This window comes from Falco peregrinus, chromosome 1 (assembly GCF_023634155.1).
Source record: "Falco peregrinus isolate bFalPer1 chromosome 1, bFalPer1.pri, whole genome shotgun sequence".
Lineage (NCBI taxonomy): Eukaryota > Metazoa > Chordata > Aves > Falconiformes > Falconidae > Falco > Falco peregrinus.
In genome coordinates this window covers 123,632,350-123,651,834 of record NC_073721.1, presented here as the reverse complement: position 1 = coordinate 123,651,834, position 19,485 = coordinate 123,632,350, and the positions used below count along the sequence as shown (strand labels likewise).

The 19,485-nt window shown below is 41.1% G+C and overlaps 1 protein-coding gene across 1 annotated transcript in view; it reads left to right on the top strand.

Moving 5' to 3' along the window:
* The window catches only part of ADAMTS17 (ADAM metallopeptidase with thrombospondin type 1 motif 17), a 192,968-nt gene that overhangs the window by 61,351 nt on the left and 112,132 nt on the right, over positions 1–19,485 (top strand). The window contains exon 8 of the mRNA XM_055792598.1: positions 14,033–14,138. Coding sequence (XP_055648573.1) covers positions 14,033–14,138 — 106 coding nt within the window. The remainder of the gene's footprint in view (positions 1–14,032; positions 14,139–19,485) is intronic.

Below are 19,485 nucleotides of genomic sequence, written 5' to 3'. Positions count from 1 at the left end.
AAACATAGGAAAACTGTAGTCATATTTGTTCAATGAACTGGCATGTTTACAGAGATACAGAATACCCACTCATGCACCAGTGTTCCTGAGCCGCAACATGGTCTAAACACTGAAGTAAATAAATCTTTTTGGCTTTACACGGAAGTAAAAAAGACAAAGGCCAGTCTTCTGGGTACGGGAACTAAGTAAAAGAAGCCAGGAAGTGGCTTAATCCACCTTCTCCAAAGCCAGTGGTAATACCTCTGTTGGTTTCAGTAAGATTTTGGTCAAGCCTGTGGTGATTACAATAGCTAGTGCAATTAGATCGGGTGTAATACATATTCAGCTTCTTTGCTGTGAATGCTGTGAAGCTGTTTATGCTATCATTAATCAGGTGGCTTTGTTGGGAAATGCATCTCATTACATGGCAGCTGACAGGAGGCCACCACCACTGGGCACCAAAGCAGGCTTGTGCAAAAATACCCGATCTATGTAACTGGAAAGTACAGCTGCTACCGTTGCAAATTCTCTCCATGAGCCACTTACTGAGCGGGGCGTGACAGCTGAGAAAACCCCTACAAACCGTGGTGCAGACTCAACATGTAGTTTTCAGTCAGGGACACAGAGATTTGTTTCAGAAATGGAAATGTCATCCAGTCAGGATACAAATATATAGGTGCTTCTGTACTTCCCAGGGGTGTTTTACTCAGAAGCACGTGAGACTAGAAGAGTCAGTTTTCCTGTTGTTGGTCCTGATACTTTTATCACAAAGACCTAGAGCAATAACATGGACACATGTGCATGAAATGTCCCGCTGGCTTCTGCAGGATACTATGACAGTAAGTTTCATTAGTGCTGCCTGCAGGTGCAGTCCCCCTCCGAGCCTCACGTGCTGTCATTTCTGAATTCAGACTATAAAGGCCTCAGGACTGGGACTGTGCCTTGACTTGTGTCTGTGAGGCACCATGGACTCTTCTGGCTGCTGTCAATCATCGCAAGGAGCTCAGTGGTATTAATCCAAATTTGTGTTTTCTTTCACAGGAGCTCGAGTTTGAACACGAGAGATTTCTTTTTATTAAGTGTGAGGAAAGCTCATGCTGGTCTCTTTCTTAGTGAAAATTTCTCTTTAGCTTGTGTTACTTTAAAGGTGGCAATTTATTTTTGAGTAATTTAGAGAAAGAGGTAGTAAAGAAAATAGATTCATAACATATTAAAAATACCTCCAGGTACGTTACCTCTGAAATGAGCCATTACTTCTCTTCTGTCAGACGGGTGCTGTGACGTGTTTCTGGCTGCACAAAGTACCATGCAGTTTCTTCCCCTCCTGTGGGGTGGAAGTTGAAACAGACAGCTCTGTTTGGGAACCCAGAGGAGGGCCTGTTAGGTTAGCAGTCATTTTAACCTGATTTGGTGAGTGTGTATATGCAATGTGTGTGCTTTGTGCTTATGTCTGTCTGCCCCAATGACAGTCTTTCCCTAACAGCTTTTTAACCCATTGGTAAATTTGAGTCAAATTTGAGAATATGGATCGCAGAGAAATATCAGGCTTTTGGAAATTTTCTGAAAACTAGGAAACTGAGTAGAGGAGAAAGCCTTCTCCCTTTGATGCTACCACTGAGGGAAAGATTGCCTCACTCACATTTACATCAGAAACCCCAAGTGGCAGTGCAACGCGTAGGAAATCAGTTCATTAATTTTGCAGTAAGTTTAGTTTTTTGTCTTTTTCTTCATTGTAATGAACTTCCACCATACTACCATGCTCTGCCAGAATAAAAGTGCTGACTGTGGTACTGGCTGAGGAGAGAAGCAAGCCTATGGGGCCGCCTTGGCCTCCTCTTCCTGCCCACCGATGTGGAAGGACCATTTTCACTCCCTGCTCCTGGCAGCAGATGTAGTAGCCAGTGCTGAGGTATTGGGGACAGGTTTCATTCTCCTGGGTGACACAAGCTCTGCAACCCAAGTTCTGACTCCAACAGAGTAGCTCAACCCTGTTAACGTTATCAGGCACAAACCCCAGGTTTGTCGGTTTTGTCAAGTCAGGCAGGCTGTGAGGTTAAATCAGCACTCAGCAAAGAATTAAAACAGAAGGGCTGAACTAAGAATTGCTAAATAAGTTTATCAGTGCGTGTGTTGGCTGGCAGCTTGACAAAGTGAAGCCAGGAGCTTAGACAGCCCTGTAAGTCAGGATGTAGGAGCTGTAATCGAGAAGTATCACAGAAGCAATTTGGAAAAGCATCTGTTCAAAGTTTGATTACTGTGAATCATCCCGTTCTGTTGGCCTGCTCTGCTAGTCGCCTAAGCTGCTCTTATTTTGCCAAGAGAACAGCTTGACACGCATACAGTGCCTAAAAATAAAATACACTTTAAATATTAACATGTTTCAGAAGTATAGATTCATTCAGTTTTTGAGAGTAACAATTGCTTAGTCATTCTTCAAGAACATGGAAAGAGTTTAATTGAGAGCTGTGGAAGAATGCCATTCATCAGCAGCACAGGTGTTCAGCCGTCTCCAAAACTGTCCCGTTCAGCAGACTGTGCTGAAACTCTCCAGACACTGCAACATTGTTCGTTATACATTGCTGAATGCTCTTTAATGGTTGCAGGACTGATCCTTGCTCATGAACACACCCCCAACCAACATCACGGCAGGCTGAGATAGGTATGCCTCAGTAAAGCTCTTGAAACTGTTAAAAGAATCTTTTAATTTATTTGAATAGCTTCATGAGTTTCTTAGTGTTTGCAATTACGAAAAAAAAAACTGGAACTGAATGCTGGACCCTGACTGTTAGCTCTTAAAGCATATGCTGTTTGGTACAGAGACTCCAAATATTTTTTCTGATTTATTGCCAAGTCTGACCTTGTCTCTTCATTCTGGAAGGGAGATACTGAGGAATTTGAAGGCTCCAGGATCCCTGCTGCTGAATTCCATGTTCCTCTTTGTTTAGCAATCTCATTAAAAGTTCTGATTTGATCTTTTTCTTCATTCCCCTTTATTCCCTCTGAACTCAGGCCCTCTGTTGAAGCACATGGCTCAGATGAGTTGCAGGGACAAACTGACAGATTCAAAACTGCAAGTCACAGAACTCATCTGAAAAAGCAAGATGAAAATAGCCTCAAAGCTGGTTTTGGAACCCTACACAGTTTGTAAAGCTGCAGTTATTGCAGGCAATGCCAGCGATATTTTTCCATTTCTTGGAAGACTATAACCTTCAGATGGGAACACATCCTGAGAACAGCATAGGTGTTAGCAGACTAATAGAGGCACGTGGCAGAGAGGTGAGCATGTGACATGGTAGCCCTCAAGCACTTTCCTTTCTGATGGCAGAGTTGTTTGGGGTTTGTTTTTTTTTCTTATGGTCAGTTATCTATTTGCTGAAAGATGCAGCTTAGGGGACACTGAAGGAATTCTTGAGTTCAGGCCTATTCCACCAAATTGAAGAGGTCAAAGTGAAAATACTGAAATGTTGAAATAATTTTGATTTTTAATAACATCTGAGAAAGTGAAGGGTGAGATTCATGAAGGCTGTTTAGAGAAGGAACAGGTGGAGCATCCTCTTGTCAAGCCACTCAGCTGGTGAGAGGTGTGGATTCATTTCTATCTTGTGTGTCTCAGCTGTAGCCATTGAAGTGAAAGACAGTTATTCACACAGCTCCACAAATCCGGAATCCGGTGCTGTTCCCTTGGTATGTTGCCTGTCTTTTGCATATTATCATGCCAATATTTCTATTCATGTGAGAAGGGAAATCCTACTTAATTCTACAACAGTTTGTAGAAAAGACCAGCAGGTTCATCTCTGCAGTGCCGTCTACATCCACATAAAAAAACTAGTCCAAGAGATTAAAATCCAAACGCCTTTGAGCCCCAGGCAGAGGTGACTTTCAAGAGCCAGAATCCAAATCCTGATTTACAGTTTGTTTCACAGTTACTGGTGATGTTTTCTTTGATTTCATAGTCACATGTTTCTGTCGTCTTTCAAAAGCATCAGATCTCTCCTGACTTCTGCTGGTTCTGATTCCTTTTTGGTATGAGATACCCTTGACCAACCTTGTCCCCTATGCCTGTCTCTTTTCTTTCAATAGCTTATATCCCACTGATTTCCATTGCTTGTTTCTGTACCAGTTCCAGCAACGGTCCTTTCCTTATGCTAAGTGTGTGTTTTCCCAACACTAAGGGGTGGGCCTCCCTGCCTGAAAGCTCCTACCTTTCTTCACGTGAACCCATGATGGCAGAGACATATGACACAAGGCTGTAGATCCATTTTTCTCCAGCAATAAGTACACACAGAAGTTCTCAGAGAGCTCAGCTTCCCTTCTGATCTTATCGCCTGCCCTCCTTGACCACTGCCTCCCACAGAAGTGACTCCCTGCTGCTTTTGAGATCAAAGTCATGTTTCTTCAAGACTTCTGGAAAACTCATCTCCATTTGCTACATTTCTATTCCCGTCTTTCCTCATTCCCTAATCTCTTCCCAGCTGTCTTTCTTCCTTGTTCGCTAAATTTTGAATTATGCCAGGCTTCTGTATACTTCCTGGCATTGTGTTGACTCATCCAGTCCATCAGTCTTTCGACCGAACTGGAGTCCTCTCTCAGATCCACCTAGCTAGCTCTTCCCCTGCCTTTCCGCTTAACAGGAGTACAGCTGTTCTAATACATCGTTGAGTCATTAAGCCCATGTATTTCCATGTGTGCACATGGAGACTTTCAGCACTGTGTAATGATGTCTATAAATAGATGGTGAATTAGCTGCCAGGGTTTGGGAATCTATGTTTGGGAATGGTGGTTTAATTTGGACTAAATATCCAAAACTTCATATTTAACTAGAGAAACTGTAATGCAGAAAGGAACTGTGGTTTTGCCCGTTTGAAATCTGCATTCAGCAGCAGCCCAGCCTCCTGTTGCTGGGGAGTGGGCTGGAGAAGCTCTCAGGAATGTGGCTGTTAGCATATCAAAGTAGAGTAAACATGTAGATGATACTCCAACTCCTCTGCTCCAGTTAATTAAGCCACTCCTCCTGTCACATTAGATGGAGAGGTTTTGTTAATCTGCTGTCATCTAGGGAAGCAGTGGTTTGCTGAAGGGGAGGGGCCATGTTAATGGCACAGAGGATGTCATGCTGAACAAAGAGCGGATGTCAAATAAACAGGGTATTTCTTTTTATCTCCTCCTTTGATGACTCTTAGATCCCAGTGCTTTATTGTAAAAACTTAGAAAATTAGGGCTAGAAAGAACTTCAGATGGCCTTTTAATGCATTGCCTTGCTCCAAGGCAAGATCAGCAGTACCAGTGTCACTCTTGATGGGTATCTGCTCTATGAGGCTAACCAGCATACTTGTTTCCAGCTATCTTTGAATTACTGTGAACGCCATACCTCTTCACAGGTATGGTCAATGGGGGGAATATTTATACATGTGATCACAAATCCTTGTTGAATAACATTGGAAAGGAATGTGGTTTTCAAAGATGCCCATGCCAAACCTCTGAGGGTTCCAAAGGTTATCTGCTCTTTGCTGGCATAATGCAGTGTTAATAGCCTGTCTGGCATATTTTTATAGACCTTGGTTAAAGCCTTCTGTAGACCAAAAATGTGTCAGAACATCTGTAAGCTTTTTTCATCTCGATGCATTTGGTATCTGAAGTGACCTTTTACTAGCTTGGGTGAGGACAATTATCCCTAAAGTCATGAGAGGACTCAATCTCTAGGGCTTTTCAACTGGCTGGGCAGCTGCTTGTATGTTGGGAGAGGCTCTGCTTAAATCAGTGAGTTAGCACAGTGTAAATCCAATGCAAGTAGCATTAGAATAAGGTTCTTTGACATCTTGGGGAATGTCTGTGTGTAGGCAGGTTGGTAAAGGAGCAGATGAATGATTCATCCATTAAACTTAGAAAAACACAGGAGGGTTCCAGGGAAACATAAAAGCCCCACAGAAAGACTGAAAGCCAAAGCTGAGAACTGGCCATGCTGGGGAAGGGAAGGGATTCCACATGTTCTGTTAATTTCTGTCCTGCAGGGTAATTGAACAAAGAGAAAAAGAAGATAGCAAAAGTGCTTCTTAAAGCTCTAATGATTTGCAGAGTCTTGCCTTCTTTGTAGGTTTACAGACATGAAAATGTCTAGCCTCCCAAAGGACTTTTTATCAGAAAGGTATAGAGTAGGGCAATTTGCATAGACAAACCCTGTTTAGATGTCAGTTAATCTGTTTGCAAAGGGGGGCAGTGCATTCCTGCACAGAGTTCACTGGGGGCTGAAAGAGTCAACTGAGAAGTTCTGCCGAGTTTCAGAGGTGTCTAAGACTTTGGTGTATCTGCATGAATCCCAGTCAGTTCACAAAGATTAAGGCATATGGTTGAATCTGGTTCTCACAATTAAGAGTCCTGGTCTTGTGAAACATTACACAGGACAAGTTACTAGAGCCTTGGGTGTCATAGTAATATTTCAGTACCAAGTATAAGTGTTCCCAGTGGTCAGAAAAGTATCCCCTAGAAAAGATACTGTGTATTTCATTCATTTGTGCTATTAGGACCTCATGTTCTGAGGACTATTACACTATCAGCTCTAGAAACATCACAGCTAGTATTGTGAATATTAGGGAGAGATTGTATTTGTTAGTCTTTCAGGGTGTGTGTAATGAAATGAAAAATGAGATTCAGAAAGTAACTATGCTTTGTGTTTCAGCTATTTATTTTTATTGCTGGGCTTTTGGGATTCTGACAGCAGTTGTGTATACTGGAAGTGGCAGTGTTTTCAGAGTTACAAGGAAGAAGAGATTTTATTGGGCACTACAGGACAACAATCAGTCCCACAGGGGAGGTGTCCAGCCACAGAGTACACTGAGTTCTGGGAAAGCATGCTGCATCTCTGCAGGTCATGCTGGATTGGAGGCAAGAAACAGGTTTTATAGAGGTCATGTTGAATTTTAGGATAAGGTAGATTCTCCAGAGAAGAAGATTCTGCAATGATGGGCACATTTGTAACAAGCTGGCTATGTACAGGATGTCAGGGTCTGTTGTGTACTCTCAGAAGTAGTGGTGACTTCGTGTGTGATCTTACCAGTTATTTGAATGTTTTGTCTTAATTAGCTTTTCTGTAAAGCTGGTGTAGTACTTCCCAGTTTCTCAGTGAGGCAGGGAGGAAGATATATTGGGACTTCAATACCAATTTGAAAACCTTGTATAAAACGAAATGTGTGCTGTAGAGTCAGAGGAGTGAATCTCATGTGCCCTTAGCTAGAGGTTTTTTGGGACTCCCAGGAATCCTGATCATCATCTGCCTGCAGAAATGGCATGGGCTTACCAATGCTCAAAAAAAATCAGTGCTGGAAACTACTTCCACTACTTTCCTCCACCGGCTAAAAGTAGGGGTCGTATATGCACAATACACCTACCTGTGTGGTATTTTAGCTTAAATTCTGCAGAATTAAAAACTTCTTTTGAGAACTTTGACTATTCCCGTGTTATCTGAGTGCCTATCCAGTCCTGTGTAGAGGGTTGTATTTGAACCAGTCCTATGTTGCCTTGTTTTCTCAATGCAGTTCAACCAGCGCCCACCTTGGAGGGAATTTAAGCCCTCGGCAGGGAGCTGATGTTCTGCCACTCAACAAGGTCAAGTAAATTGTGAACTGATATCTTTCCTGAACTCATTTTTGTCTCTTATATGGCACTAAGAGAATGAGACAGACAGTGGGTTATATCCTCTGTCCTTTGATTAAGCACAAACAGAGGAAAAATGGTGTTCTCATTATCAGTGTAGATTTATTTCTCAGGCACATAGAAATTGAGTTTATTTCATATCTCACATTCCCTTTAAGGGTAAAGGAATACTTATGGGGAGGCCTATTTGAAGTAGGCTATGGCTGACTTCTTGCAGTGCCTGGGAGCCTGTTCCATCAGAGGCTCCATGGCATCAGAGTTCCCTATATATAAATACTTCATAATATTATGACTTACACTGGGTACAGCACTTGGCATGATTGCTAACTTGTCTTCGTATCTGACTGTAACTGTGTGTTGTGCATTGGAAGGTTGTACTATATAATCCCTGTACTTGTGATTCATAAATGTATTGTTTCCAGCGTGTTTTTCATTAAATACAGTGACAATGAGAATTATTGCTCAGAAAAACAGTTTCTGTACGGGAATATCAGACTCTAATGGAAACCAGGTTGTTACTGCAAGATTAACAGAAATTGGCATCTAGATGACTATCCAGCATTAAGCCAAATTAATCTGTGCCACTAAAATTGCATGTCTGGCTTTGAAATAGCACATTCTCATAAAATGAAGGAACAGCTCACCCTGTTAGCTTCTTCTGGATGATTCCAGTAAACCAAACTTGGAACTGGAGGCTCAGTAGGACAGTGATGATAACAACCTTAGCCTCTCTGAGTTGTACATGTTGGAGAGGGTTCTTCCGTGGATACTGTTGTTTTTCACCTGGATACTGCTGACTTCTTGGGACCTCTATTTATTCAGCTGTAGAACAGGGATTGTGTTATGAGCTATCTTGGAGGCAGTTTAGTGGGTACTTCTTTAATGTTTTTAAATTTTGGAACTTTTTATATGTAGGCTTTATAGAAAGGAAAAGTATTTTTCCTTTTTAAGTATCATAAGCACTGAAAGATTCCCTTGGTGACTGATTTATGTGTAAATACAGGCAGGGCATCTCTGTCAAACATATCATTGCCGTTGAATGGAAAGGCAGAGCATGAATCACTTCTAGGGTTTCCTGAGTTTACTTATGTAGGATGTTAAGAGAGGCTGCAGGAGTGTAATTGATGGCAACGTGTGAGCTGCACAAATTGAAAATCATGGGAGGATGAGAAGAACATCAGCTCAACACCAAACTAGTAATGGTGGGGAATGGGAGGTTTGCTCTGTGCATGTGGGTATGCAGTGAGTCTCCATTTGTGCCAAGGAGACTTCAGGACTTTGAGTTTGGCTCCCTTCCCAAAGCAAATACAGTGAGAAGAGGAAAGCTAGCCAAGTTTTAATCAAGTAGAAGTTCTTTATCCAGAGGTGGCTGGCAAAAGAAGAGATTAAAGTATTAGGAGTGCAATGAAAACAAGACAGTAGAGAGTTGAAAGCTGGAGTACCTGGGCAAACCACTTGCTGAGTGAATATTCTGCAGTTGTCAGAAGGAGGTCCTGGGTGTTTCTAATAGACTGAAATGTGAACCCAGGCACCAGAACTTGTCTTCTTCCAGCTTTGGCTATCACTGTGGCAAGTATGTAATATCCTAATGCCTAGCTGAGCTGGTAGGATAAATGTAATCATTCCCCTTAGAGATACTGCTAGTAGAGGGCTCATTAGCTGGCAGAAAGGCCAACAGCTGCAAACTGTTTATGTATGACAACATTTTGGATAAATCTGAGTTTACACAGTTGCCTGAGTCCTAAGGTTTGCTGTGGAAGTGCAGATAGCTCTGCGCATTCAAACCCAAGCACAGAAGTTATGGACCATAATTATGCAATTTCTCATGAGAGAAAGGAAAAACCCCTCACACTTGGTAATAGTAAAAATAGTAATTAGCTTTCCTTTCCCTCTACTGCTGATACTCCTGCTTGAATTTTTTTGATATTAAAAATTCATTTGTGCTGATTGCTGTCAGTATTGCATCTGCAAAGATACGGTCTTTTTTTCCCTGAAGAAGGCCACTGTCTGTGTATATTTGCATGAACACAGGAGAAGTGTGAGTTGGTTTTTTTAGAAAAAAAACCACTCACCACCCCCCTCAAACAAAAAACCCCAACCAACCAACAGTTCAGCTTTCTTCCCAATTTTTCATTTTCACACACCTGTCTCCCAGACAGGGCCAGAAGCAAAATTACCAAATAAGAGAAGTTCCTCTTATGTTATTCCCGCCTGGTAGAACCACAACCTGCCAGAATTTTCGCAATCATGTCTGAATTAATGAAATGTCTGTCCTAGTTCTGCAGACTTGAAAGGGTCAGATAAAAATCTGGAATTTTAAGAGGCAAACAGCAGTTTCCATTCATCCCAATGATGAAAATAAATCATATTAATGCAGCTACCAAGGCATTGTTCTACTATCAGTGTTGGTTAAAGGCGTATTTTTTCTCTGCATATCAAATATATGGATCATTGTATTGGGTTACAGAAAAGTTGCATTTATCTTAATGGTTTAGATATATTTACTAAAGAACTCTGTTATGTTTGCAGTGCAATAGTGTATTTGCTATTTATGTTCTAAGGAAAGAATTAATAGTAAGGTGTATTAGTCCAAAAGAAAATTATAGTCTTAGGAAACAGTTTGATAGAAAATATATATTTCAAAAACATTTCTGAAGAAAGCTTTTTCAGGCTTAAAATGTTACAACAATTTGTTATAACTGGCGTGCTGTTCTAGAATGACTTTTACTTACAGGCACTCAGCAGTTCATGAGCTGAACTTCTTACTGAGTTAATTTCATGTACTGCAAAGTTTTCTGCTGTCTGCTCTTCTAGGATTGTGTTTCCCTGCCTGTCCACTTCTGTTCCTATGTTGCCAGATCCCTGCGCTCCACTGCAACAGATAATCAATAACTGTAATAATATACTAATTTTAGATGTCTACATTTTTAAATTGTTCATTGTAAATATAAAACGGCCACACAGGATTCACATTAAGCATTGAAAATAACTAATAAAAATATGGTGACTAAGAGTCTGTAACTGAGCCACAGCCACTTCTTTTTCAGCCACGGATGGATATACAAGTCCTTAATCGTTGGTTTCTCACCTTTGAATAATGAGGCTTTTAGCAGAGCACAGTGACAGAGCCAGTCAGTTTCAGTGGGGCTTAGAACCACTAAACAAAGACTTCAGAACAATTACCTTTTGAGGTAATGTATTTGACATTGATATTTAACCACTCTTAATATATTGACAGAACTAGACTATTTTGCTACACTACATCACCCAAACATGGAAATATTGCTCCTTTCCATCTCCAACTGACAGCAAACATTGACTTGGACTCATTTTATGAATTTATCGGAAGGATATTGGCATGAATCATTTCAAGTCAAACTGGTTTGCCTGATTGACCACCAAGCGACTGTTTTGTTACTTCTTAGTTAAAACCTCATGTGTCAGATACACTGACATACATCTTGGCACTGATTAAATGGAAGATAAAGAAGGAATAATCAGGTTTAGTAAGAGGAATTAAACACTTTCAGTAAGAATCCTGCTCTGGTCATTGCAGTTAGCTGTACCTAAAACTGCTGAAAGGTAACCAGAATATCCCTCTGTATCCTGTAGAAGTGTATTTCAGCTGAGTTGGGTCAGTTTGTTACAGAGCTATGTTTTCCTCATCCCCAAAAGGCAGAAAGATCTCCAGGAGTGACTTAGAGGACACCACTATGGGAAGAAGCTGGGCTGGGCATGCTAGGGAGTGAAGGTGAATGCGACAACCCTCACTAGTTTTCCTCTCTCACAGCTGGCGATCAGGATTACCGGCAGTTGATGGATGGGGCATCACAACTTTGTCTCCTGTGACAACACAGTATCTTCCAGCTGAGAGGCAGCTATGGACTGCATTAGCAATTTGGCATGAAACATCCTTCCTCCCAAGTACCCTGTTTCATGTGTGCATGCTGGGAGAGGATTTAAGAAGTCAAAAAGGCAGAAATCTAAAGAAGCAGGGGGTTGGCTAAGTCCCTTAATTGTTCCTTTTCATCTTCAGCTTCTGTGACTCAAATATTAAATTTTTGCTTCCCTTTAACCAAAATCTGGAATTTCCTCTTAATCTCAGACCTTCTGCTATTGGTTTTACAATAAACTAACATTTTCCTAAACAGTTTTTTCCTCCTGCCAACAGTATTCCCAGAAATTGCTGATGCCAAGTAGGGTTGGAAGCAAAAGACTATTATTGGTGAGGGTATTATTTGCAAGTCACCATAAGGGTGCACAGTAGCAGATATAAATCAGGAGAAATATCAACTTCCCTTTCAGAAATCAACCAGAAATGTTTTGTGGTCTTTAAAAGAAACAGAAGGCATATTCATAGCCCAAGACACACTGCAGATGCCTATAGTTGAGATTCTGTTCTGTGGAATCATAGAACCACTTGGAAATAGAGTCTTGGAAAAGACCTGTAAGACCATCAAGTCCAACCTTTTAACCTAGCGCTGCCAAGTCCACCACTAAACCACGGCCCTAAGTACCACATCTATGCATCTTTTAAATACCTCCGGGGATGGTGACTCAGCCACTTCCCTGGGCAGCCTGTTCCAATTCTTGACCCCTTTGTTGAAGAGATTTTTCCTAATACTCAATCTAAACCTCCCCTGGTGCAACTTGAGGCCATTTCTTCTTGTCCCATGTCCCATGACCCATGTATTAGGCTATCAGGTGTGTGGACTGAGGTTGCAATCTCAAAAATCTTTCTCGAAGTAACATAGTGCTTCCTGAGCAGTTCCTTGACATCCTTAGGACTATTCTGCAAGTAAAAAACAAGTCAGTTTAAGAAGAGTGCTGAAATCCAGCCTCCTATGGTCATTGATTTAAAAAGATTAAATCTTGATTTCGTACTTTGCATGTGGTGTGAATCTGGTCTTCCACAGTCAGCGCTTTCAAAGTAAGCAAGTGTTAGTGTCTGATTTCTGCACTGCCTTCATTCTACTGCTAGTGCTGAATTAGAAGGCTATTGCCCATCCCTTCATTCCATCCAGAATCTCCTGGCAACAATATCCGTATCCAAATTGTTATCAAAACCCATAAGAACAGAACTGGACTTTTTCCAGATTTGAAGTTTTACATTTGCACTCTTATAAACACAGCTTTGTCAACTTTGACAGATGGGACAGAAAAAAAACCCGCCCCAGGAGATCGTATCTCCATTGCATGATTGTGGTCTACTCATTAAAGATAGCTAGATCTTAGCTACCCCTCTACAAGTCCAGTATTGCAACAAGGAAATAGATTTCTTGTTTCCTGCTAAATATAAACAAATATATCTGCTGTGAAAAAGTTGAAAGGCATTTCTGGAAGGTCTTTATACCTCCTCTTCTTCCAGCATGGCAGAAGGATGTGTGAAGTGGCAGGATGAACTTGGCATTTAGGTTACTGCATGCTATCTGGAAATCTTGTTTTGTATGCACATTTGAACTGTTTGTGTGGCTTTTGAGAGGTGCTTTTTGACAGTGAAGGACTTGTGTAAATAGAGACATCCTTAGGCTCTGTCTTTAACCTTTGTGCATAACTCCCAATGGCTTAACTGTGGTTTCTAGATGGCAGATGAAACAAAATCTCATCAGCGAATTGTTCTGTGCATGGTCTGTGACGCCATCACAATGTTTCCAAGTACAGTGGTACTTTCTGCAGGGGACAGTCTGAACACAGGAAGGGCGTATGAAGGCTATTGTTTTTCCATAGCGGAAGTTTCATGCCATAACTTCTGAATTCCTTTTTTACTTCAGCCTACAATCATTTGTGGTGCCCACACAAACAGGCCTAGAGAGTACTGTGTAATCTTCCATGGGATCAAATCCTAAATTCCACTAAGTCGTAGAAGAGTTCTGCTACCTACATCGGCTTTGTGACTCACCATCAGGAGTTTGCCTTTGCCAGCTTTTCTGACTCTGCCACTCTTGCTTTCTTTAAGTATGAAAATAAGGGAAAACATAAGATCCTTTAAGAAGGTCTCTGCTTTTACTGTTTTATTCCTTCTCCCCAAGGAGAGAAAACTTTATACTGAAAATTGGGAGAACTGCTTTTAAATGCTTGTTAAGGCTACTTCACTGCATCTTCCAACATTGTTGTAAAGGGCATTAATAGACAAGCTTAGATGAATTTTTGAGTCAGTGAAATATATTTTCTAATGAAAGCAGTGACGGTGAGTGTGCTTAACTTGTTCCCTGTCTGACAAAATTCTAGACTGATTTTTCAATAGGATAATGAACAAAATACTCACGTGATTTTGTGTGCTATCTGCTCTAACATTTTTCACACGGGGTGCATTTTTTTATCATTCTGGTTGAGTTACTGTGGTACATTTTGAATGAATGGGCTGTTTCACTGATTCTGATGGGAACATTCTGTGTTTCTGTTGCAGGAATTGCTTACCTGGGAGGGGTCTGCAGTGCCAAGAGAAAGTGCGTTCTTGCTGAAGACAACGGTCTCAATCTGGCATTTACAATTGCACATGAACTTGGGCACAAGTAAGAACTTGTCCTTCTGTTTCTTTCTTTACTTATGCCACTGTAGCATACTTTTCTTTAAAGCCATACAAGTGAAATTACTAGTGTGGCATGTTTGTTACGATTTCATAAATCTAGCAGATAGATAAAAACTTAATTTTTAGGAGACTTACGTAAACACTTATTTCAGCACACATAAATCTTTCTATTTGATCTTCCCCTATTTCCCACTCTATGTTTTGATTTTGAGTAGCACAAAGAGTCCTCATTCTCTTCAACGATTGATGAAAGTAGTTAAGAGACAAATTCTGCTTTTGTTTATATTGTAGAATAGGTCCACGTAAACGACATCAGCTTCAAAATCTTTACACTTGCTAAATTCTCGCTGAAGTTCACATGTCTATGTCAAGGATTTTAATAGTTAAATACTTTGGTAATGGTTTCATCTCTGCATGTGAAGTAATCTACTGTGGCTGAAATTGTAAGCATCAGTGTTTTGGAAATGCACTTAAGCAGTATTTGATGAACAGAAAGAAATTATATACCTTGATTGATCTGCTCAATCAAGCTAACTAACACACTTTGAACACTACGGGGAAAAAAGCAAAGAACAATATAATTCCTAGTCAGACAGAAATTTGCAGAATAAGATTACAGAGTACTTTCTGCAGGTGACTTTGAAAACTTTTTTAAAGCCCCCTGTAAATATCCCGCGGACTGAGGAAAACAAAATTGACTGGAGGAATCACCTGCATCACCTTAGTGCAGTTAATGAGTTAATGCAAAGGTCAGCATCCAGGTCCACTGCTTTCCAGGCTAAGCGTAATATCCACTTACTCATAATGTTTATGAGCTTTTTCCCTTTCCATTGACATCACTCTGGTTGCACTGCGTCACAGTTAGACTGTGTAAGGTATAGAACTAGAGCAGGGACAAATATACACAGGGGCAAGGGCTGTACCTATGGGATTTTCAGTACTCCTTCCTTTGGACTCTTGGATGGAAGGTGGGAAATCCCACCATTGTTCCTTTAGTAAGAAGTTGTGCATAAGTTTTGTCTGCACCCTCTGGAATCCTACACTTTATGTGTCTGCTGTGTCTTCCTTTCCTACAGTAACAAGTATTTGACAGCTAAGTCAGAGCCAGTATGTTGTGTTCAGATTCTGGCCAATTTCATTCCATGACAAATAATTATTTTATGGCAATATATTTCAAAGTTGCATGGAGGATATTTAGATTGCTACCAAAAATGACAAGATGAAAATATATCTCCTGTTCACCCTCCAGTGACACCAAAGGCAGCTGAGCCAAACCGAGGGTGGTTTCAACAGAAATGAAGGACATTTGGTTTTGGTTTTATTTAAATTGCATGCCAAGATGTTAAACTGAGCCTAAACTTAATAACAAATTAACCTGAGGGTAATGTTAAGGGGAATTCAGCACTCATCTTTGGATGGGCCAAGAGCAAGAGGGAAAAATACTTGAGCTACAGAAAATCCAGCTGTGTAAAAGAGTGAGACTTGTCTGCCTTCGTGTTTGCCAAGTTTCTCAGCAGAGCTGTCAAGCTTCCTTGTAATAATGCCTTGCAAAAAATCTGCAACATAAATAGGGGATGTAATGCTTTGGGATACAGCTCTCCATCTGTGCCGAAAATAGCAAACTCCATTTTCTTTTCGGAGTGCAGTTTTGGTGGTAAGACCATAATGTCCTTTCTTTTCTGGTTTTCTTTCCTTGCCTCTATCTTGGTAACCTATTTTGAGAGTTGGGTATGAGATGTCTAAAGGAGTTAATAAAGCATGGCTTGGGTTCATTACCTTGGAGGACTTGGACAGTGGGTGTGCTATTGTGCAGGGAATCTTCTGCTTCAGGAGAGTCTTAGATCCTGTTGTGGGGAGAGATGGAGAGCTTAAATGATAATTACAGTTGAAGGAGGACAAAAGGCAAAGGAGACTGCATTTTCTAACGAAGCTGCCTCATGAGCCATTTTACTGAGAGCAGAGAGACTAGAACAGGCTCAGGCAAAAGGGACTGGGAAGAGTACTTGGGTACTGGAGAGGTGTGGAGGGTCTGTAAGAGCCAGCCTAGGGACCTAAAGTGTCTGGGTCCGGGGAAGGTAGCTTTCAGAAGACAGATGAACCAGGAAGGCTCCAACTGAAGCAGCCAGCTGGGTTAAGTTAGAGAAGCTGTTGGCACGATTCTGCTGCCACAGGTGTTTTGGGGACATGTTCCAGGTTAGCTTGTTTGACAATGAGTTGCAATTCTCTATCACACACTGAAGCAAGCCCTCCAGCCCTTCTGCCCCCTCTTCCCTTGTTTAAGCCCAGCCGTAAGCATGCATAATCAAACCCTAGCATGCCAAATACAAACAAAGGGGGGGAAATGCCAACTCTCTGTCACCACCCAACCTGAGCATCAAAAACATCCCCCTATACTGTCATCCACCAGTGGTCTTGTTACTTATTTCAAAATCTGGTCAATTTGCTGGTGCCCTTCTGGCCTTGAAGTCAACAGGAGTCTTTTCATTGACCTTAATAGGTATCAGGCCTCTCCTTATTCTCCTGTTTTTGAACTGCAACAGGATGCTCTGAGCAGTCCTGTTTCAGCATGTCTTCTGCAAACAGGATTGTTTGCAGACTTTACCTACAAACTATAGTTTTTAAGTGAAAAAGGAAACGCATTGCAGAGACAGACAAAGAAGCTCACATGAGCTTCAGGTTCAAAAGTGAGAACCGAGGAAAACTAAGTGCAAGTTTCTTAATGGAAAAAAAAAAATCCAATCAGATCTCACATCCATATTGGCAAAAATATAAATTTTGGAGAGCCATAATTGTGAGCTTTATTGAAGGCTGATTTCCTTTATGAGTGTAGAAAAGCTGAGATTTGTTACTTTTGCCCTAAGACTAACAAATGTCAGTGGAGATCACAAGCCCAATTTGGCATTCACAGATACTTTCTGATGTAGACTTTGGAAAAAGTGAATGGATTACTAATTTATGTGTCAGATTCCTAATCTGCCACTAATGTCATTTGGACTCACTGCAAAAAAACATTATTACAAACAGCTGCACTGTGAAAACATGGAGACATCATTAAATAGGTCTGTTAGGGTGAGGCTTAACCGCACCTTATAGGGTGAGGTTAGAGTTCATCTTCAGCGTTCACCTATAGAGTCGTTGTTGCTTGAGGATGGGGTGAGTGATATAACTTTTTAGTGTTTGTTGTATTTATATCTTCAAATCTGGAGCAATAATTTTGGTCCATGGACACAAAGGGAGCATCCATTTGTATTTAGACACAATTTTTCCTTCAGAGAGTCCAAGAGAAGAATTTTGCTGTTACAAAAAAGTAACAGGCAGGGTAGAGACAACTAAATGTGTGATGGGGCTGCAAATCATAAACTTCTTACCACACGACAGGACCCTCAGCAAGTCTTGTTCCTTCGTTTAGCATGATCAATAGTAGATGTCTTTCAAAATAACACACTTTAATGTAACCACAGTTATTTGGTTTTCATCCAAGGATTGCTGGGTGGAGTACTGTGTTCTGATCTACACAAAAGGAAAGACACAGAGATCACAGCGGTCCCCGAAGTCTTAAAAAGTATAAGTCCAAGGTCTTCATATTATAAACAGCTTAATATGCTGAACACTTTCTTACTCTCATGTTTCCTCAACTGGCAGGGCAACTCCATCAGTAAGAGCTTGAAAATGCCCTGCTGTTGTCAATGGGATCCTGAATGGTGATTCCCTCCTCCTCCATGAACTGCACCAGTGAGAACTTGAGCTGAGATTCATACCCCAAAGACTACCCTGAACAACTGTGACTTACTAGAAAAATAGTGCTACTTCCCCCTCCCCTGGTTCTCTTTTTGCCTACAGCAGTGACATTGTTACAATTTTCAAGTAATTCTCCAAAGAAAAAGGCAAATAATTTTTTTAAACAAAAGCTGGGATTCATCCTTATATCCATTATCCCCTCAATGAAGTGAGTGGGCTGTTGCCAGTAGTTTTTCAGGACAACAATGCCAGCTTTGTTGCCATTCCTGTTTCTTTCAACAGCCTTGGCTTTCCTGTTGTGGAATGGGGGGCAGACTTGGGTGAGGAGGGAAGATTCCCATTCATGAGCTAGCGGAACCTGGCACTGCCTAGTTGGTGAGAGAATAGCCGGAGGTGGTATGGCTAGAAGCCACGCTGTGTCAGATGCCCTTAAGAAAGTGAATCAAAATCAACCGACAATAAGCAAAATGCAGTCCCTTGCCAACAGTCTGAAACCGCAAGGCCTCAAACTTGAAGCTGAAACAGATGAGGACAAAAATGAGTCCAAAGGTAAAAAGCCTATAGTGCACAAACCAAACAGCTCTAGATTTGGAATCAGACAAGAGAAGAGTTTAAAACTGGCAGGTTTCTGTCCAGTATGATTATTTGCTTTAGATGTTAAGTATTGATAAATGTAGCTTCTTAAAATTACTTTAGAGTACATAAATATTTGCTGCATAATTAAATATGGCCTTTGTGGTGTGTCTCAAGCAATAGTGGTATTGCAGGTAAAGGAAAAGCACTCTCTAGATGTTGCCTTTGTGGCCTAATATTTATGCTAATAGATGTGTGAATAAACTTACCTCCCTGATCTGTCTAGTGCAGCACCCAGCAGAGAGAGTCTGTCATGCAAACAGTTGTAAGGCAAAATGAAAATATTGCAGGCTGGAGGGGAAAGTGTCTTGAGCAGATCCAAAAGGTACAGAATAATGCCCTGAAGTAAGTGACAACTTACACTGGCAATGCCAGGTAGGTCAGTGTGGTGCAGGCATATAAGCTTAATTCCTAAGAACCAAACAGGAAATTAACAGTCCCCTTTCTCCTGCACCCTGCAATGTATAAAGATTTGGTCAGAATGCATTTTAAAAATGAAAAGTTTCACATGGAAGCGGAGGACCACAGTAGTAAATGGGACCCAGATCTGAGCATTCAGGTAGTGCTGCAGAGTGCCCACTGTGCTAATGTAAAACTGCTTTTTTTTCTTAAGCAGTCTGTTTTGTGATTCCAGTGGAATCATAGTGGTCTGCAAGAGGAGTGGTTCTGGAAATGATATAAAAATGGAGGGACCTTTGCTACAAATTCTCTCGTTTTACCCTGGGATTATAACATTTAGGTGCAGGATGTGGGAGCTAAGAAGCTGTTTTTTTTTAAAAAAAAAAGTAACAACCCTCTCTTTTTTAGAGCAGCTCACCATAGTCTAGCCTTGAATGCATGGCTCTACCAATGTAGGCAGCTGAGTGTAGTTTCTATGCTGGCTGACTTTAAACATTAACCCTATTTTTCAAAAAAGCTCCCACCTGTGCTGCTTCTTCTGTTCAGTGTTGCTCTTTTGA